Source organism: Salmo trutta, chromosome 4 (genome assembly GCF_901001165.1).
Source record: "Salmo trutta chromosome 4, fSalTru1.1, whole genome shotgun sequence".
Taxonomy (NCBI): Eukaryota; Metazoa; Chordata; class Actinopteri; order Salmoniformes; family Salmonidae; genus Salmo; species Salmo trutta.
In genome coordinates this window covers 70,162,531-70,184,219 of record NC_042960.1, presented here as the reverse complement: position 1 = coordinate 70,184,219, position 21,689 = coordinate 70,162,531, and the positions used below count along the sequence as shown (strand labels likewise).

The window sequence follows — 21,689 nt, the reverse complement described above, 5'->3', positions numbered from 1 at the left end:
GGCAGCACACCGGCCCCTGCGCCTCTCTCGCCCCCCTCCCACACCCCTAGGGCAGCACACCGGCCCTCTCTGTGGTCATGCGAGCAAGTCTCCATTGAAGTAAAACACGTATTTCGACTAACCAGGTTATCCGAAGAAATGTTGTGATATTATTTGAATAGTGGAATCATTTGAAATGCCCATCCCTACCCGCTTTAGGCCAGCTCGTTAAGAGAAAGCACAGCCTTTCTGAATTCTCCTACATTCTCTCTGGGTAATGAGCTGGTACATTCTCAGGCTGTGACTGGCTAGAACAGCAATTCTGATAAAGAGTTTTGCCCTGCAGTCAAATCTTGTTTTGATATGCTAACTGACGTGTTTTTTTCTTTTCATGGCTGGTCGTCATTGATTGCCATCTCTCCTGCCGTGGCCAATTCCTATAAGCAGAGAGCACGGTGAGTTTTGCCAAATTCAATCTCTTTGTTTTTTTTTTTGCTGCATGTACTATAAGATAATGTGTGTGTGTAGTATTTACTATTTTCCTTGAATCTACACTGAACAAAAATATAAACACAACATGAAACAATTTCTAAGATTTTATTGAGTTACAGTTCATTTAAGGAAATCAAGTCAATTTCACATGACTGGGAATACAGATATTCATCTGTTGGTCACAGATACCTTTAAAAAAAAGAGTAGGGGCGTGGATCAGAAAACCAGTCAGTATCTGGTGTGACCACCATTTGCCTCATGCAGCGCGACACATCTCCTTCACATAGAGTTAATCAGGCTGTTGATTGTGGCCTGAGGAATGTTGTCCCACTCCTCTGCAATAGAAGTTTCTGGATATTGGTGGGAACTGGAACACGCTGTCGTACACGTCAATCCAGAGCATCCCAAACATGCTTAAAGGGTTACATGTCTGGTGAGTATGCAGGCCATGGAAGAACTGGGACATTTTTACTTTCCAGGAATTGTGTACAGATCCTTGTGACATGGGGCTGTGCATTATCATGCTGAAACATGAGATGATGGCGGCAGATGACTGGCACGACTATGGGCCTCAGGATCTCGTCACGGTATCTCTGTGTATTCAAATTGCAATCGATAAAATGCATTTGTGTTCGTTGTCCGTAGCTTATGCCTGCCCCATACCATAACCCCACCGTCACCATGGTGCCCTCTGTTCACAACGTTGACATCAGCAAACCGCTCACCCACACTACACCATACACGTGGTCTGTCATCTGCCCGGTACACATGAAACCAGGATTCATCTGTGAAGAGCACACTTCTCCAGCGTTCCAGTGGCCATCGATGGTGATCATTTACCCACTGAAGTCGGTTACGACACCAAACTGCAGTCAGGTCAAGACCCTGGTGAGGACGACGAGCACGCCGAAGAGCTTCCCTGAGGCTGTTTCTCTTACAGTTTGTGTAGACATATTTTGGTTGTGCAAACCCGACCTCACAACCGCAGACCACGTGTAACCACGCCAGCCCAGGACCTCCACATCTGGCTTCTTCTCCTGCTGGATCGTCTGAGACCAGACACCCGGACAGCTGATGAAACTGAGGAGTATTTCTGTCTGTAATAAAGCCCTTTTGTGGGCAAAAAAACGAATTCTGATTGGTTGAGCCTGGCTCCCCAGTGGGTGGGGCTATGCCCTCTCAGGTCCACCCATGGCTGCTCCCCTGCCCAGTCATAAAATCCATAGATTAGAGCCTAATGATTTAATTTCAATTGGACTGATTTCCTTATATGAACTGTAACTTAGTAAAATTGTTGAAATTGTTCCATGTTGCTTCTGTATTTTGTTTAGTAAAATTACAACATCATTCCTTAAAGTGGTAGACTTCCCCTCATCCAGTGTTCTGCAGCTCGAATAAAACATGAACCAAAGCTCCAAAAACACCCAAGTACCATGCTTTTAGAAACGTCCACACTCTCAGTATATCGATGCAGGTGTTGTAACGCAGGAAATTGTGCCAATCTGAAACTTTAACCCGGAATGTTATTCAATTGTGTTCAACTCGAGCTGTTTACTCTACGCAGCTATGCAGGCCGTGCTGCTGCTATGCAGGCCGTGCTGCTGCTATGCAGGCCGTGCTGCTGCTATGCAGGCCGTGCTGCTGCTATGCAGGCCGTGCTGCTGCTATGCAGGCCGTGCTGCTGCTATGCAGGCCGTGCTGCTATGCAGGCCGTGCTGCTATGCAGGCCGTGCTGCTATGCAGGCCGTGCTGCTATGCAGGCCGTGCTGGCCGGGGGATAGTCCCTATAGTATTATTGTTTTGTGAATTATTAACGATTTGTTATAGATTGTCATTCTGGTTCTATTACATTCGGTTCCAATCCCAGCACAGAACCAGATGCCTCAGATGGATTAAAAGCCTAGTGTGTAGGTCCAGTTCCAAACACTACCATGACATCAGCTTGTCCTAGCCAACAGAACGGGCCTTGAATGGGCCTGGACTAAAGGCAGCTTGTTTTCAGAAGCTTTCCTCCCTCCCTCTCGTCCCTCCCTCCCTCCCTCTTGTCCCCATCCCCCATCCCCCCAACAACACTACACGACAAACTACTACAGAGGGACATGATCAGAGCTGTGGGTTAGAGCTGAACTGAACAGAGGCCCTTTCTCTGATGAGTGAGTGAGTGAGTGAGTGAGTGAGTGAGTGAGTGAGTGAGTGAGTGAGTGAGTGAAAATGGTTCTTCTTCTCCAGGCTTCCACAAAGGCCATTACGACATCTCACTGTAGAAAAGGAAGAACCAAGCGGCTGTCCAGCAAACAGCCTGTCCTACAGAACGGATCAGAGGTGTTTACTGCCATTTTATTTGCCTGTTAAACACAGCCAGCCTGATACTCTTACATTCCTTCTTATCTTTATTCTAAGAGATCAAAAGATACAGATTGTTGTATATATATTTTTTTTCTAATGTGTTTTTTTTCTAGCTTCATGAGATCTAAAACACGGACAAAGTCAGAGACGGCACGACAGTCTAGTATAGAAGAAGTTAACTAAAAGAGGATGGTCAGATTAGACCAAGGGGTTCTCGAACTTTTGGGTTCCGCGGATCCCTTTTTTGTGATAACAAATGAATCAGGGACCCCATCATAATAATAATAATACAACTCGAGTGAGATAAAAAGTAGCATTCAAAGGGTTTTTACTATGATTTAGGCAGTGCGTGGCCGGACAAACCAAGTCTCGGGCCCTGGGAAGGAATATTAAAAAGGCGTAGGAAAGAACGTTGTACAGTTTTTAAGCAGAAATACAGTGCATTCAGAAAGTATTCAGACCCATTCACTTTTTAGTATAGACTATAAAGGCCTAATTGGTGGAGTGCTGCAGAGATGGTTGTCCTTCTGGAAGGTTCTCCCATCTCCACAGAGGAACTCTAGAGCTCTGTCAGAGTGACCATTGGGTTCTTGGTCACCTCCCTGACCAAGGCCCTTCTCCCTCGATTGCTCAGTTTGGTCGTGCGGCAAACTCTAGGAAGAGTTTTGGTGGTTCCAAACTTCCACTGTGTTCTTGGGGACCTTCAATGCTGCAGAAATGTTTTTGTACCACTCCCCAGATCTGTGCCTCAACACAATCTAGTCTCGGAGCACTATGGACAATTCCTTTGACCTCAAAAATATGGGGGGGAAATCTACACTACTTTCTCTCTGTGGACCAGGGGAAGAGTTGACAACATAGTACACTACTTTATCTCTAAGGACCAGGGGAAGAGTTGACAACATAGTACACTACTTTCTCTCTGTGGACCAGGGGAAGAGTTGACAACATAGTACACCACTTTCTCTCTGTGGACCAGGGGAAGAGTTGACAACATAGTACACTACTTTCTCTCTAAGGACCAGGGGAAGAGTTGACAACATAGTACACTACTTTCTCTCTAAGGACCAGGGGAAGAGTTGACAACATAGTACACTACTTTCTCTCTAAGGACCAGGGGAAGAGTTGACAACATAGTACACTACTGTATCTTGTACACTAAGGACCAGGGGAAGAGTTGCAGGGGAGAACAGAAGAATGTTCCTATTTGAAAGCCAGAAAGAAATGAGTAGCTCGCGACATGTTTCATTATTTAAAGGTAGCTCTCATACTAGAAAAGGTTGAAGACTTGATTTTAAACACACTGTGATATATATAACACATCTGGCTTTAAAGGGTTATATATATTTAAAAAATGACATTTTTAGCAGCGGTGGCCCACCGAATAGATAATAATATAGAGGGACCAGATAATAATATAGAGGGAACCAGATAATAATATAGAGGGAACCAGATAATAATATAGAGGGAACCAGATAATAATATAGAGGGAACCAGATAATAATATAGAGGGACCAGATAATAATATAGAGGGAACCAGATAATAATATAGAGGGGACCAGATAATAATATAGAGGGAACCAGATAATAATATAGAGGGACCAGATAATAATATAGAGGGACCAGATAATAATATAGAGGGACCAGATAATAATATAGAGGGACCAGATAATAATATAGAGGGACCAGATAATAATGTAGAGGGACCAGATAATAATATAGAGGGACCAGATAATAATATAGAGGGACCAGATAATAATATAGAGGGGACCAGATAATAATGTAGAGGGACCAGATAATAATATAGAGGGACCAGATAATAATATAGAGGGACCAGATAATAATATAGAGGGACCAGATAATAATATAGAGGGACCAGATAATAATATAGAGGGACCAGATAATAATATAGATGATTCAGATAATAATATAGAGGGACCAGATAATAATATAGAGGGACCAGATAATAATATAGAGGGACCAGATAATAATATAGAGGGACCAGATAATAATATAGAGGGACCAGATAATAATATAGAGGGACCAGATAATAATATAGAGGGACCAGATAATAATATAGAGGGACCAGATAATAATATAGAGGGACCAGATAATAATATAGAGGGACCAGATAATAATATAGAGGGACCAGATAATAATATAGAGGGACCAGATAATAATATAGAGGGACCAGATAATAATATAGAGGGACCAGATAATAATATAGAGGGACCAGATAATAATGTAGAGGGACCAGATAATAATGTAGAGGGACCAGATAATAATATAGAGGGGACCAGATAATAATATAGAGGGACCAGATAATAATGTAGAGGGACCAGATAATAATATAGAGGGGACCAGATAATAATATAGAGGGACCAGATAATAATATAGAGGGACCAGATAATAATATAGAGGGACCAGATAATAATATAGAGGGACCAGATAATAATATAGAGGGGACCAGATAATAATATAGAGGGGACCAGATAATAATATAGAGGGACCAGATAATAATGTAGAGGGACCAGATAATAATATAGAGGGACCAGATAATAATATAGAGGGACCAGATAATAATATAGAGGGACCAGATAATAATATAGAGGGACCAGATAATAATATAGAGGGACCAGATAATAATATAGAGGGGACCAGATAATAATATAGAGGGGACCAGATAATAATATAGAGGGGACCAGATAATAATATAGAGGGACCAGATAATAATATAGAGGGACCAGATAATAATATAGAGGGACCAGATAATAATATAGAGGGACCAGATAATAATATAGAGGGACCAGATAATAATATAGAGGGAACCAGATAATAATATAGAGGGACCAGATAATAATATAGAGGGAACCAGATAATAATATAGAGGGAACCAGATAATAATATAGAGGGACCAGATAATAATATAGAGGGACCAGATAATAATATAGAGGGACCAGATAATAATATAGAGGGACCAGATAAATCCTGTATCATGTAGTCCAAGTCTTTTCTTTAATTGTAATGAAATTACAATCAGCTCTGCTGTAGGGAAAGGGGGACGCCTAGTCAGTTGTACAGCTGAATGCATTCAACTGAAATGTGTCTTCCACATTTAACCCAACCCCTCTGAATCAGAGAGGTGTGGGTGGGCTGCCTTAATCGACATCTTCGGCGCCCAGGGAACAGTGGGTTAACTGCCTTGTTCAGGGGCAGAATGACAGATTTTTACCATGTCAGTTTGGGGATTCGATCTTGCAACCTTTAGGTTACAGGCCCAGCGCTCTAACGCGAAGGCTATCCGTGGTGCTAATCCCTGTGTCAGCAGCGTGAAACGACCAGTCATTTCCCTTTCTGGGTTAAACCCAGGGATTATAGTACAAACCTCATGTCTCGTTAATCATTTTATAGAAAGCAGATGAACTTGTCAAAGTGTGAACTGCAATGGGATTAACATATTTTAAAGACTGAATTATCACGTGGATGTTTTATATGTCTGCATTTCTTCCAGAATAACGTCTCCCCGACCGACAGCTTGAGGACAGCCAGTGAGAAACACAGCTCCTCCGACTACAGTCTGGACTCTAAGAAACGCAAATTGGACGAGAAGGACAATATGAGCAGATACGTAAGTCCCCCTCAGTCCCCTATATCGACCCATAACCCATAGCTCCTAGCCCCCTAGGCACTAGATCTGAGAGGGCTGAATAGGTGTATGCAATATGGCAACAATTTCAACTGGCCTATCAGAGGGCAAGATGGAGCTATGCCCACATTGTTTACACCAATCCAATCTTCAGATCTACAGTAGTGCTCAGGGGCTGGTGTTGATTGGGGATTCAGGGCTATTGACAGACAGACACAATGTATTGGAATGAATGCAGTAGATGTGCTGGTTTACAGAAAGGTATTTCATGTCATTTTGACTGTTTCTCCAATGTTCCTCTCTATAGGACAGTGATGGGGATAAGAGTGATGACCTGGTCGTAGATGTGTCCAATGAGGTAAGCAACATACAGGTGTATTAATACAGGTGTAATACTGTCGTCTATACTAATAGCAACATACAGGTGTAATACTCAATAGTCTATACTAATAACAACATACAGGTGTATTAATACAGGTGTAATACTCAGTCGTCTATACTAATAGCAACATACAGGTGTAATTCTCAGTCGTCTATACTAATAGCAACATACAGGTGTATTAATACAGGTGTAATACTCAGTAGTCTATACTAATAGCAACATACAGGTGTAATTCTCAGTCGTCTATACTAATAGCAACATACAGGTGTATTAATACAGGTGTAATACTCAAGTCGTCTATACTAATAGCAACATACAGGTGTATTAATACAGGTGTAATTCTCAGTAGTCTATACTAATAGCAACATACAGGTGTAATTCTCTGTAGTCTATACTAATAGCAACATACAGGTGTATTAATACAGGTGTAATACTCAGTAGTCTATACTAATAGCAACATACAGGTGTATTAATACAGGTGTAATACTCAGTAGTCTATACTAATAGCAACAAGATTGTAGACCTCCAGAAGTCTGGTTTATCCTTGGGAGCAATTTCCAAACGCCTGAAGGTACCACGTTCATCTGTACAAACGATATTACGCAAGTATAAACACCATGGGACCACGCAGCCGTCATGCCGCTCAGGAAGGAGACGCAGTCTGTCTCCTAGAAATGAACGTACTTTGGTGCGAAAGTGCAAATCAATCCCAGAACAACAGCAAAGGACCTTGTGAAGATGCTTGAGGAAACAGGTACAAAAGTATCTATATCTACAGTAAAACGAGTCCTATATCGACATAACCTCAGCAAGGAAGAAGCCACTGCTCCAAAACCACCATAAAAAAGCCAGACTACGGTTTGCAACTGCACATGGGGACAAAGATCGTACTTTTTGGAGAAACGTCATCTGGTCTGATGAAACAAAAATAGAACTGTTTGGCTATAATGACCATCGTTATGTTTGGAGGAAAAAGGGGAAGGCTTGTAAGCCGAAGAACACCATCCCAACCGTGAAGCACGGGGGTGGCAGCATAATATTGTGGGGGTGCTTTGCTACAGGAGGGACTGGTGCACTTCACAAAATAGATGGCATCATGAGGAATTAAAATGATGTGGATATATTGAAGCAATATCTCAATACATCAGTCAGGACGTGAAATCTTGGTCGCAAATGGGTCTTCCAAATGGACAATGACTCCAAGCATACTTCCAAAGTTGTGACAAAATGGCTTAAGGACAACAAAGTCAAGGTATTGGAGTGGCCATCACAAAGCCCTGACCTCAATCCTATAGAACATTTGTGGGCAGAACTGAAAAGGCGTGTGTGAGCAAGGAGGCCTACAAACCTGACTCAGTTACACCAGCTCTGTCAGGAGGAATGGGTCAAAATTCACCCAACTTATTGTGGGAAGCTCGTGGAAGGCTACCCGAAACTGTTTGACCCAAGTTAAACAATTTCAAGGCAATGCCACCAAATACTAATTGAGTGTATGTAAACTTCTGACCCACTGGGAATGTGATGAAAGAAATAAAAGCTGAAATAAATCATTCTCTCTACTATTATTCTGACATTTCACATTGTTAAAATAAAGTGGTGATCCTAACTGACCTAAGACAGGGAATTCTTACTGGGATTAAATGTCAGGAATTGTGAAAAACTGAGTTTAAATGTATTTGGCAAAAGTTGTTTGTAAACTTCCGACTTCAACTGTACTGTATCTCGGCACGTCTCAGTGACTTAGTACAATAAGGGGTGTAGTTGCTGGATGTTATTGGGCGTGGTTTGACCTGCAAGTGTGTTACCATAGTTACTTAGGCGTGTCGTCGGAGTGATTGTTTGATTATTTGTTTGTTTACTCCAGGACCCCGCTACCCCTCGGGCTAGCCCCGCTCACTCGCCCGAGGGGAACAGCATCGGTAAGCCCCGCCCCCAGAAGGACACGCCCACCAGCCCCGCCTCTGTAGCGTCGTCCAGCAGCACGCCCTCCTCCAAGAACAAGGAACACCATGTAAACAACGTCCTGTAACTGTGACAGTGTGCGTGTGTGTGTCTCTCTGTGTGTGTGTGTGTGTGTGTGTGTGTGTGACAGTGACTGTGTGTGTGACTGTGACTGTGTGTGGGACTGTGTGTGACTGTGTGTGGGACTGTGACTGTGTGTGTGTGTGTGTGTGTGTGTGTGTGTGTGTGTGTGTGTGTGTGTGTGTGTGTGTGTGTGTGTGTGTGTGTGTGTGTGTGTGTGTGTGTGTGTGTGTGTGTGTGTGTGTGTGTGTGTGTGTGTGTGTGTGTGTGTGTGTGTGTGGCCCTGTATGTGACTGTGTGTGTGTGTGTGTGAGAGACGAGAGAGCTATGAAACTGGAAAGGGATAGGACGGGATGATTCAGTGATAAAATGTAGTTGTGACAACCACCGTAGTCCTCCCAGAGTTTAGAAACGGCTATTTATTAAAAACCCTATTAGTTACAATAGAGATTAAGCCTGCTATCCTTCCCTCACTGCTTTGCACTAAACTGCTTCCCAAATGGAATCAAATCCCCTATTTAGGGCACTACGTTTCACCAGGACCCTAAGAACTCGTATATTAATCTGTTTACAGGGCAGAAATATATAACTATAAAATGTTGGGTTAGTTAAATCCAGTGAGCTTTTAGAGACAGAGAAGCTGACTGATTCTACAGCAACTAGAAGACAGGAGCCTAGCTACAGTATTATCATATTATCTCTGGCTGATGTTCAGTCATCTACTGGAAACAGACAGGACAGGGAAACAGACAGGACAGGGAAACAGACAGGACAGGGAAACAGACAGCCCAGGGAAACAGACAGGCCAGGGAAACAGACATCCAGGGAAACAGACAGGACAGGGAAACAGACGGTTATGGCTAAAGCCACTGAAGAGCAGTTGTTAATCTCGATCTCTCTCCATTTCTCTTATCTATCCCTCTCCCTCCGTCTTCCTCTCTCTCTCTCTCCTCTTGTGCAGAATGACAAGTCATCAATGCCGGGCCTGAAGTCGACCACCCCCACCCCTCGTAGCGACGCCCCCACCCCAGGCACCTCCACCACTCCTGGGCTGCGGCCCGTCCTGGGCAAACCCCCTGGCATGGAGGCTCTGGGTTAGTACTGCACTCCCACTGGCAATCTCTGCCTGCGTCCCCAAATGCAACCCACTTCCCCATCTAGTGCACTACTTTTAATTAGGCCCATAGAGCTCTGGTCAAAAGTAGTCTATTACCCGAATGCTAACAGAATTAGCACAAGTTTCGATGGAGGCTAACTAAATACGATAATGTGTGTAAACAAAAATAACTTATTGCAAAGACAAGCAGTCCAGCTCATAAAGTTCTACATATATAGTTAGGAGCTACAGAATGTCATTTTGGTGAGTTCTACAAGCGACTATGCCAAATTCTCTAAAACGACGTTGGGTGGCGGCTTATGGTAGAGAAATGTACATTCAATTATCTGGCAACAGCTCGAGGAGACATTCCTGCAGTCAGCGTGCCAATTGCGCGCTCCCTCAAAATTGACCAACTCTTTACATGTTGCGTTTATATTTTTGTTGTGTGTAAGATAATGTGACAGGTGAAGTGAAGAACTGGCTCTGCTTTATCTCCTAACATATTGCAGAAGTTAAGTGCAGGTATTTTTTTATTTTATTTATTTTATTTCACCTTTATTTAACCAGGGAGGCCAGTTGAGAACAAGTCCTTTATTTAACCAGGGAGGCTAGTTGAGAACAAGTCCTTTATTTAACCAGGTAGGCTAGTAGAGAACAAGTCCTTTATTTAACCAGGTAGGCCAGTTGAGAACAAGTCCTTTATTTAACCAGGTAGGCAAGTTGAGAACAAGTTCTCATTTACAACTGTGACCTGGCCAAGATAAAGCAAAGCAGTTCGACAACATACAAAAACACAGAGTTACACATGGAGTAAAACAACATACAATCAATGATGCAGTAGAAAAAAATAAGACTATATACAATGTGAGCAAATGATGTGAGATAATGGAGGTAAAGGCAAAAAATGCCATGGTGGCAAAGTAAATAAAGTATGGCAAGAAAATCACTGGAATGGTAGATTTGTAGTTTGAAGAAAGTTAAAAGTTAAAATATAAATAATATGGTGCAAAGGAGCAAAAATAAATTAAATAAATAAATACAGTAGGGGAAAAGGTAGTAGTTTGGGCTCAATTAAAGATGGGCTATGTACAGGTGCAGAGATCTGTGAGCTGCTCTGACAGCTGGTGCTTAAAGCTAGTGAGGGAGATAAGTGTTTCCAGTTTTAGAGATTTTTGTAGTTCGTTCCAGTCATTGGCAGATGAGAACTGGAAGGAGAGACGACCAAAGGAGGAGTTGGCTTTAGGGGTGACCAGAGAGATATACCTGCTGGAGCGCGTGCTACAGGTGGGTGCTGCTATGGTGACCAGTGAGCGGAGATAAGGGGGGACTTTACCTAGCAGGGTCTTGTAGATGACCTGGAGCCAATGTGTTTGGCGACGATTATGAAGTGAAGGCCAGCCAATGAGAGCATACAGGTCGCAGTGGTGGGTTGTATATGGGGCTTTGGTGACAAAACGGATGGCACTGTGATAGACTGCATCCAGCTTGTTGAGTAGGGTATTGGAGGCTATTTTGTAAATGACATCGCCGAAGTCGAGGATTGGTAGGATGGTCAGTTTTACGAGGGTATGTTTGGCAGCATGAGTGAAGGATGCTTTGTTGCGAAATAGGAAGCCAATTCTAGATTTCACTTTGGATTGGAGATGATTGATGTGAGTCTGGAAGGAGAGTTTACAGTCTAACCAGACACCTAGGTATTTGTAGTTGTCCACAAATTCTAAGTTAGAACCGTCCAGAGAAGTTATGCTGGATGGGCGGGCAGGTGCAGGCAGCGATCGGTTGAAGAGCATGCATTTAGTTTTACTTGTGTTTAGGAGCAGTTGGAGACCACGGAAGGAGAGTTGAATGGCATTGAAGCTCGTCTGGAGGGTTGTTAACACAGTGTCCAAAGAAGGGCCAGAAGTATACAGAATGGTGTCGTCTGCGTAGAGGTGGATCAGAGATTCACCAGCAGCAAGAGCGACATCATTTATGTATACAGAGAAAAGAGTTGGCCCAAGAATTGAACCCTGTGGTACCCCCATAGAGACTGCCAGAGGTCCAGACAGTAGGCCCTCCGATTTGACACACTGAACTCTGTCAGAGAAGTAGTTGGTGAACCAGGCGACGCAATCGTTTGAGAAACCAAGGCTACTAAGTCTGCCGATGAGGATGTGGTGATTAACAGAGTCAAAAGCTTTGGCCAGGTCAATGAATACGGCAGCACAGTAATGTTTCTTATCGATGGCGGTTACGATGTCGTTTAGGACCTTGAGCGTGGCTGAGGTGCACCCATGACCAGCTCTGAAACCAGATTGCATAGCGGAGAGGGTGCGGTGGGATTCAAAATAGTCGGTAATCTGTTTGTTGACTTGGCTTTCGAAGACCTTAGAAAGGCAGGGTAGGATGGATATAGGTCTGTAGCAATTTGGGTCAAGAGTGTCACCTCCTTTGAAGAGGGGGATGACAGCAGCTGCTTTCCAATCTGTGGGAATCTCAGACGACACGAAAGAGAGGTTGAACAGGCTAGTAATAGGGGTTGCAATAATTTCGGCAGATAATTTTAGAAAGAAAGGGTCCAGATTGTCAAACCCAGCTGATTTGTAGGGGTCCAGATTTTGCAGCTCTTTCAGAACATCAGCTGAATGGATTTGGGAGAAGGAGAAATGGGGGAGGCTTGGGCGATTAGCTGTGGGGGGTGCAGTGCTGTTGAATGCAGTAGGGGTAGTTAGGTGGAAAGCATGGCCAGCCGTAGAAAAATGCTTATTGAAATTCTCAATTATAGTGGGCTTATCGGTGGTGACAGAGTTTCCTATCCTCAGTGCAGTGGGCAGTTGGGAGGAGGTGTTCTTATTCTCCATGGACTTTACAATGTCCCAGAACTTTTTAGAGTTGGAGTTGCACGAAGCAAATTTCTGTTTGAAAAAGCTAGCCTTGGCGTTTCTAACTGCCTGTGTGTATTGGTTTCTATTTACTTAAAAAGTAGCTACAAATATAACAATTTATTGAAAAACTTCAAATAAATAATTTAAATGCTATTGAAAAACCATCTCGTTGCTATTTCCCCCGGTATACGGTTATACCGCCCAAGCCTAGACGTCTGCCGAACAGGCCCGGAGCGCTTCATCAGTACATCTCACCTGTTTCTCCAACAGTCAGTTCCTCCGTAGGTTCCGCTCCTCCATAGGTACCGCTCCTACATAGGTACCGCTCCTCCGTAGGTACCACTCCTCCGTAGGTACCACTCCTCCGTAGGTACCGCTCCTCCATAGGTAGGTACTGCTCCTCCATAGGTAGGTACCGCTCCTCCGTTGGTAGGTACTGCTCCTCCATAGGTAGGTACCGCTCCTCCGTTGGTAGGTACCGCTCCTCCATAGGGAGGTACCGCTCCTCCGTAGGTAGGTACCACTCCTCCATAGGTAGGTACCGCTCCTCCATAGGTAGGTACCGCTCCTCCGTTGGTAGGTACCGCTCCTCCATAGGTAGGTACCGCTCCTCCATAGGTAGGTACCGCTCCTCCGTTGGTAGGTACCGCTCCTCCATAGGTAGGTACGGCTCCTCCGTAGGTAGGTACCGCTCCTCCATAGGTAGGTACCGCTCCTCCATAGGTAGGTACCGCTCCTCCGTAGGTAGGTACCGCTCCTCCGTAGGTAGGTACCACTCCTCCGTAGGTACCGCTCCTCCATAGGTAGGTACCGCTCCTCCGTAGGTAGGTACCACTCCTCCGTAGGTAGGTACCACTCCTCCGTAGGTACCGCTCCTCCGTAGGTAGGTACCGCTCCTCCATAGGTAGGTACTGCTCCTCCATAGGTAGGTACCGCTCCTCCGTAGGTAGGTACCGCTCCTCCGTAGGTAGGTACCACTCCTCCGTAGGTAGGTACCGCTCCTCCGTAGGTAGGTACCACTCCTCCGTAGGTACTGCTCCTCCATAGGTAGGTACCGCTCCTCCGTAGGTAGGTACCACTCCTCCGTAGGTACCGCTCCTCCATAGGTAGGCTCCGCTCCTCCGTAGGTAGGTACCACTCCTCCGTAGGTAGGTACCGCTCCTCCGTAGGTAGGTACCACTCCTCCGTAGGTAGGTACCGCTCCTCCATAGGTAGGTACCGCTCCTCCGTAGGTAGGTACCACTCCTCCGTAGGTACCGCTCCTCCATAGGTAGGTACTGCTCCTCCATAGGTAGGCACCGCTCCTCCGTAGGTACCGCTCCTCCATAGGTAGGTACCGCTCCTCCGTAGGTAGGTACCGCTCCTCCGTAGGTAGGTACCACTCCTCCGTAGGTAGGTACCGCTCCTCCGTAGGTAGGTACCACTCCTCCGTAGGCACCGCTCCTCCGTAGGTAGGTACCGCTCCTCCGTAGGTAGGTACCGCTCCTCCGTTGGTAGGCACCGCTCCTCCGTAGGCTCCGCTCCTCCGTAGGTAGGTACCGCTCCTCCGTAGGCACCGCTCCTCCGTTGGTAGGTACCGCTCCTCCGTTGGTAGGTACCGCTCCTCCGTTGGTAGGTACCGCTCCTCCGTTGGTAGGTACCGCTCCTCCATAGGTACCGCTCCTCCGTAGGTAGGTACCGCTCCTCCGTTGGTAGGTACCGCTCCTCCGTTGCTAGGTACCGCTCCTCTGTAGGTAGGTACCGCTCCTCCGTAGGTAGGTACCACTCCTCCGTAGGCACCGCTCCTCCGTAGGTAGGTACCGCTCCTCCGTAGGTAGGTACCGCTCCTCCGTTGGTAGGCACCGCTCCTCCGTTGGTAGGCTCCGCTCCTCCGTAGGTAGGTACCGCTCCTCCGTAGGCACCGCTCCTCCGTTGGTAGGTACCGCTCCTCCGTTGGTAGGTACCGCTCCTCCGTTGGTAGGCACCGCTCCTCCGTAGGCTCCGCTCCTCCGTAGGTAGGTACCGCTCCTCCATAGGTACCGCTCCTCCATTGTCCAACATGTAGCACCCACCTGGGTAAATCCATGGCTGCTGAGAAGCAGTGGTTCAGAACAATCCCGGAGCCTCTTCTGCCCTTCTTCTTCTCTCTTGTTGTAATTCTTCCCGACAGATGAAACAATAAATGATTTGAATCCAAACAGCCATATATAGCTCGCTATCTATAAGCCAAAAATATTGACTTTTCATCCCAATTCTGCAACTCTGAGAGTCAAGACCACATTTGACAGTTTTTAGTCATTTAGCAGATGTTCTAAACCAGAGCTACTAACAGTAGTGAGTACATACATTTACATTCGTACTGGTCCCGGTACTGGTCCCGGTATTGGTCCCGGTACTGGTCTCGATATTGGTCCCGGTACTGGTCCCGGTATTGGTACCGGTCCCGATATTGGACCGGTACCGGTCCCGATATTGGTCCCGGTATTGGTACCGGTCCCGGTACTGGTCCCGGTACTGGTCCCCGCCACAAGATTGAAGTGATCAACCCCCAGAGCAAACACACATTGTTTTATTTTAAATGCAACAAAAAACACAAAAATAAACAAAATAATTTCCAGTATTTCCAGATATTTATGTTATTTTCAATTGAGGCGATGGGTTAGTACTCTCACAGCCATTAGACTGGCAGGGCAGCCCTCTCTGGGAACCAAGGGCTTAGCTGTATGGTCTCTGTGTTCTGCATCTGTGACTGAGTGTGTGGCTACCTCTTTTTTTCCTCTCCTCTGTGACTGATCTGGCTGTATGTCTTTAGTAATGTCTCTCTCTCCTCTCTACTGTGACTGATCTGGCTGTATTTCTTTAGTAATGTCTCTCTCTCCTCTCTACTGTGACTGATCTGGCTGTATTTCTTTAGTAATGTCTCTCTCTCTCCTCTCTACTGTGACTGATCTGGCTGTATTTCTTTAGTAATGTCTCTCTCCTCTACTGTGACTGATCTGGCTGTATTTCTTTAGTAATGTCTCTCTCTCTCCTCTCTACTGTGACTGATCTGGCTGTATTTCTTTAGTAATGTCTCTCTCTCCTCTACTGTGACTGATCTGGCTGTATTTCTTTAGTAATGTCTCTCTCTCCTCTCTACTGTGACTGATCTGGCTGTATTTCTTTAGTAATGTCTCTCTCTCTACTGTGACTGATCTGGCTGTATTTCTTTAGTAATGTCTCTCTCTCCTCTCTACTGTGACTGATCTGGCTGTATTTCTTTAGTAATGTCTCTCTCTCTCCTCTCTACTGTGACTGATCTGGCTGTATTTCTTTAGTAATGTCTCTCTCCTCTACTGTGACTGATCTGGCTGTATTTCTTTAGTAATGTCTCTCTCTCCTCTCTACTGTGACTGATCTGGCTGTATTTCTTTAGTAATGTCTCTCTCTCCTCTCTACTGTGACTGATCTGGCTGTATTTCTTTAGTAATGTCTCTCTCTCCTCTCTACTGTGACTGATCTGGCTGTATTTCTTTAGTAATGTCTCTCTCTCTCCTCTCTACTGTGACTGATCTGGCTGTATTTCTTTAGTAATGTCTCTCTCTCCTCTCTACTGTGACTGATCTGGCTGTATTTCTATAATAATGTCTCTCTCTCCTCTCTACTGTGACTGATCTGGCTGTATTTCTTTAGTAATGTCTCTCTCTCCTCTACTGTGACTGATCTGGCTGTATTTCTTTAGTAATGTCTCTCTCTCCTCTCTACTGTGACTGATCTGGCTGTATTTCTTTAGTAATGTCTCTCTCTCCTCTACTGTGGCTGATCTGGCTGTATTTCTTTAGTAATGTCTCTCTCTCCTCTCTACTGTGACTGATCTGGCTGTATTTCTTTAGTAATGTCTCTCTCTCCTCTACTGTGACTGATCTGGCTGTATTTCTTTAGTAATGTCTCTCTCTCTCCTCTCTACTGTGACTGATCTGGCTGTATTTCTTTAGTAATGTCTCTCTCTCTCCTCTCTACTGTGACTGATCTGGCTGTATTTCTTTAGTAATGTCTCTCTCTCTCCTCTCTACTGTGACTGATCTGGCTGTATTTCTTTAGTAATGTCTCTCTCTCTCCTCTCTACTGTGACTGATCTGGCTGTATTTCTTTAGTAATGTCTCTCTCTCCTCTACTGTGACTGATCTGGCTGTATTTCTTTAGTAATGTCTCTCTCTCCTCTACTGTGACTGATCTGGCTGTATTTCTTTAGTAATGTCTCTCTCTCCTCTCTACTGTGACTGATCTGTCTGTATTTCTTTAGTAATGTCTCTACTGTGACTGATCTGGCTGTATTTCTTTAGTAATGTCTCTCTCTCCTCTCTACTGTGACTGATCTGGCTCTATTTCTTTAGTAATGTCTCTCTCTCCTCTCTACTGTGACTGATCTGGCTGTATTTCTTTAGTAATGTCTCTACTGTGACTGATCTGGCTGTATTTCTTTAGTAATGTCTCTACTGTGACTGATCTGGCTGTATTTCTTTAGTAATGTCTCTCTCTCCTCTCTCGCTCCTTCTGTTTCGCTTTCTCAATTCATTTTTTTTTTTCAAATTTAAAATGGTTCATGTCATGACAATAGTGCCTATTTGTTTGGGCATGGAGCCTGTGTGTTCGTACTGCTGCTCTCACACCCACTAGACTGGTATCAGGCCTCTCAGGAAGCCAAGGGCTTTGGCTGGCACAATTATACATCTATGGTGGGCTCCCGAGTGGCGCAGCGGTCTAAGGCACTGTGTCTCAGCGCAAGAGGCGTCACTATAGCACCTGGTTCGATTCCAGGCTGTATCACATCCGGCCGTGATTGGGAGTCCCGTAGAGCGGAGCACAATTAGCCCAGCGTCGTCTGGGTTTGGCCGTTTGTAGGCCGTCATTGTAAATAAGAATTTGTTCTTAACTTACTTGCCTCGTTTAAATAAAGATTAAATAAAATACAATTCTGCTGTGACCTGGGCGTATTTAATAGTAATGTGTTCCATCTCTCTCTGTTTCTACTTCTGCCTTTTGTTTCTCTTCACCTCAGTTTACTTTCAATGCTTTATCGGCATGACGTTATATATTGTCAAATATACTGTGTATTCATAACATCAACAACAGTAATTATATACTGCATCCTCTTCTCCAGCGGCCCCGACCCTGAGGACTCCCCTGTACCCTCCCTTCGTTATGATGGGTCACCATCATGAGATGAACGGAGGTCTGACCAGCCCTGGGGTCTACGCTGGACTACACATCTCTCCTCAGATGAGTGCTGCCGCTGCTGCGTATGGACGATCACCCATGGTGAGATATACTGCACACTGCGGATTCCTAGTGTTCGTATCTATCCCGGTGTGCGTTTTGTGTGAGTAATCGTACAGGTATTATAATGCTGTATCTTTTTTTAGTTTTTGTAGGCGTTTACTATAGATAGTCTCGTGTTGCTAAAATGTCCAAAATCACGTTGTCGCGCCTCCTTTTTGTTTGGAGGTGTGGAGAATTTTGTTTTAGCCAAAACTGTTCAAATGGGCAGCTGGATTCCAGCAGGTACATTTTTATTGGATGTTACCTTTCAAGAACCCTCCCACCCACATGCCCGTAGAAGCATTATGTTATGTTCGTCACTGTTTTACGACCAGATAGGAAACATTTTGGAGAGTTGTTCCGTATGCTACTTTGCAACATTGCAGAAAATGGAAGAAAACCTGCAGTAAAAACTATCCAGAAGTTGGTCTATACCCAACATCCAGTTGATGAAGGCATTACCCAACATCTACCTGACGAGGTCTATACCCAACATCCAGTTGATGAGGTCTATACCCAATATCCACCTGACGAGGTCTATACCCAACATCCACTTGATGAAGGCATTACCCAACATCCACCTGATGAAGGCATTACCCAACATCCACCTGATGAAGGCATTACCCAACATCCAGCTGATGAGGTCTATACCCGACATCCAGCTGATGAGGTCTATACCCGACATCCAGCTGATGAGGTCTATACCCAACATCCAGCTGATGAAGGCATTACCCGACATCCAGCTGATGAGGTCTATACCCAACATCCATCTGATGAGGTCTATACCCAACATCCATCTGATGAGGTCTATACCCAACATCCAGCTGATGAGGTCTATACCCAACATCCATCTGATGAGGTCTTTACCCAACATCCATCTGATGAGGTCTTTACCCAACATCCATCTGATGAGGTCTATACCCAACATCCATCTGATGAGGTCTATACCCGACATCCAGCTGATGAGGTCTATACCCGACATCCACCTGATGAAGGCATTACCCAACATCCAGCTGATGAAGGCATTACCCAACATCCACCTGATGAGGTCTATACCCAACATCCATCTGATGAGGTCTATACCCAACATCCAGCTGATGAGGTCTATACCCAACATCCATCTGATGAGGTCTTTACCCAACATCCATCTGATGAGGTCTTTACCCAACATCCATCTGATGAGGTCTATACCCAACATCCATCTGATGAGGTCTATACCCGACATCCACCTGATGAAGGCATTACCCAACATCCAGCTGATGAAGGCATTACCCAACATCCACCTGATGAGGTCTATACCCAACATCCACCTGATGAGGTCTATACCCAACATCCATCTGATGAGGTCTTTACCCAACATCCATCTGATGAGGTCTTTACCCAACATCCATCTGATGAGGTCTTTACCCAACATCCATCTGATGAGGTCTATACCCAACATCCAGCTTATGAGGTCTATACCCAACATCCACCTGATGAGGTCTATACCCGACATCCAGCTGATGAGGTCTATACCCAACATCCAGCTGATGAAGGCATTACCCAACATCCACCTGAGGTCTATACCCAACATCCACCTGATGAGGTCTATACCCAACATCCACCTGACGAGGTCTACACCCAACATCCACCTGACGAGGTCTACACCCAACATCCACCTGACGAGGTCTATACCCAACATCCAGCTGATGAGGTCTATACCCAACATCCAGCTGATGAGGTCTATACCCAACATCCAGCTGATGAAGGCATTACCCAACATCCACCTGATGAAGGCATTACCCAACATCCTCCTGATGAAGGCATTACCCAACATCCTCCTGATGAAGGCATTACCCAACATCCAGCTGATGAAGGCATTACCCAACATCCACCTGATGAGGTCTATACCCAACATCCACCTGATGAGGTCTATACCCAACATCCACCTGATGAGGTCTATACCCACCTGCTGAAGGCATTACCCAACATCCACCTGATGAGGTCTATACCCAACATCCACCTGATGAAGGCATTACCCAACATCCTCCTGATGAAGGCATTACCCAACATCCTCCTGATGAAGGCATTACACGTTCTCTGTTTGAACACATTATGAGTGGGCAGCTTTTGAGCTCCGCCCAAGCAAGGCATTTGATTGGTTTGACGTGTTGCGAGGCGTTACTGATTTAAACAGGGTTTCCACCCATTTGGATCTGCTTTCTACCATTGACTTCACCAGGCTTTCCATGTACAGTGAGGGGGAAAAAAAGTATTTGATCCCCTGCTGATTTTGTACGTTTGCCCACTGACAAAGAAATGATCAGTCTATAATTTTAATGGTAGGTTTATTTGAACAGTGAGAGACGGAATAACAACAAAAACATCCAGAAAAAACGCATGTCAAAAATGTTATAAATTGATTTGCATTTTAATGAGGGAAATAAGTATTTGACCCTCTCTCAATCAGAACGATTTCTAGCTCCCAGGTGTCTTTTATACAGGTAACGAGTAGGGAAGCCTGCTTCTCCACAAGGCTACTCTGTATGTTGTGTAGGTTATGTCATGTTGTCCCTGTGTTGTTCTGTTTCAGGGTTTTGATCCTCATCCCCACATGAGACCAGGTCTTCCAGCCAGTCTCACCTCCATACCTGGAGGAAAACCGTAAGTACCATACACACTCTGGGTTCTGCTTTTAGTCTCTCTGTCTGGCTGGATGTCTGTCTCTGTCTGTCTCTCTCTCTGGCTGGATGTCTGTCTCTGTCTGTCTCTCTCTCAGGCTGTCTGTCTCTGTCTGGCTCTCTCTCTGACTGTCTCTCTGTCTGTTTGGCTCTCTCTGACTGTCTCTCTCTCTGACTGTCTGACTGTCTCTCTCTCTCTCTCTCTCTCTGGCTGTCTGGCTGACTGTCTCTCTGTCTTTCTCTGTCTCTCTCTTTCATTCTCGCTCGCTCTCTCCCTGTCTGTCTCTCTCTCTCCCTGTTTGTGTCTCTCTCTCTCCTTGTCTCTCTCTCTCTCCCTGTTTCTCTCTCTCTCTCCCTGTCTCTCTCTCTCTCCCCGTCTGTCTCTCTCTACCCATCTGTCTCTCTGTCCCCGTCTGTCTCTCTCCCTGTCTGTCTCTCTCTCTCTCTCTCCCTGTCTGTCTCTCTCTCTCCCTGTCTGTCTCTCTCTCTCTCCCTCCCCGTCTGTCTCTCTCTCTCTCCCCGTCTGTCTCTCTCTCTCTCCCCGTCTCTCTCTCTCTCCCTGTCTCTCTCTCTCTCTCTCTCTCTCTCCCCGTCTGTCTCTCTCTCTCCCTGTCTGTCTCTCTCTCTCTCCCCGTCTGTCTCTCTCTCCCCCCGTCTGTCTCGCTCTCTCTCCCTGTCTGTCTCTCTCTCTCCCTGTCTCTCTCTCGCTCCCCGTCTGTCTCTCTCTCCCTGTCTCTCGCTCCCCGTCTGTCTCTCTCTCCCCGTCTGTGTCTCTCTCCCCGTCTGTCTCTCTCTCCCTGTCTCTCTCTCTCCCTGTCTGTGTCTCTTTCTCCCCGTCTGTCTCTCTCTCCCCGTCTGTCTCTCTCTCCCCGTCTGTCTCTCTCTGTCTGTCTTAGATGAAGCCCTTCAGTCCTACACTACT

General features: G+C 45.4%; 1 protein-coding gene across 4 annotated transcripts in view; it reads left to right on the top strand.

Annotated features, from left to right (window-relative positions):
• Positions 1-21,689, top strand: part of LOC115192954 (transducin-like enhancer protein 3-B) — a 94,058-nt gene that overhangs the window by 58,780 nt on the left and 13,589 nt on the right. For 3 of the 4 annotated variants that reach the window (XM_029751935.1, XM_029751936.1, XM_029751934.1), the window contains exons 9-15: positions 427-434; positions 6,329-6,445; positions 6,771-6,821; positions 8,710-8,856; positions 9,829-9,961; positions 17,950-18,107; positions 20,680-20,750. In XM_029751935.1, coding sequence (XP_029607795.1) covers positions 427-434; positions 6,329-6,445; positions 6,771-6,821; positions 8,710-8,856; positions 9,829-9,961; positions 17,950-18,107; positions 20,680-20,750 — 685 coding nt within the window. Of the gene's footprint in view, positions 1-426; positions 435-2,213; positions 2,794-6,328; positions 6,446-6,770; positions 6,822-8,709; positions 8,857-9,828; positions 9,962-17,949; positions 18,108-20,679; positions 20,751-21,689 lie in introns of those variants that run through there. The other variant, XM_029751937.1, reaches the window with a different exon arrangement.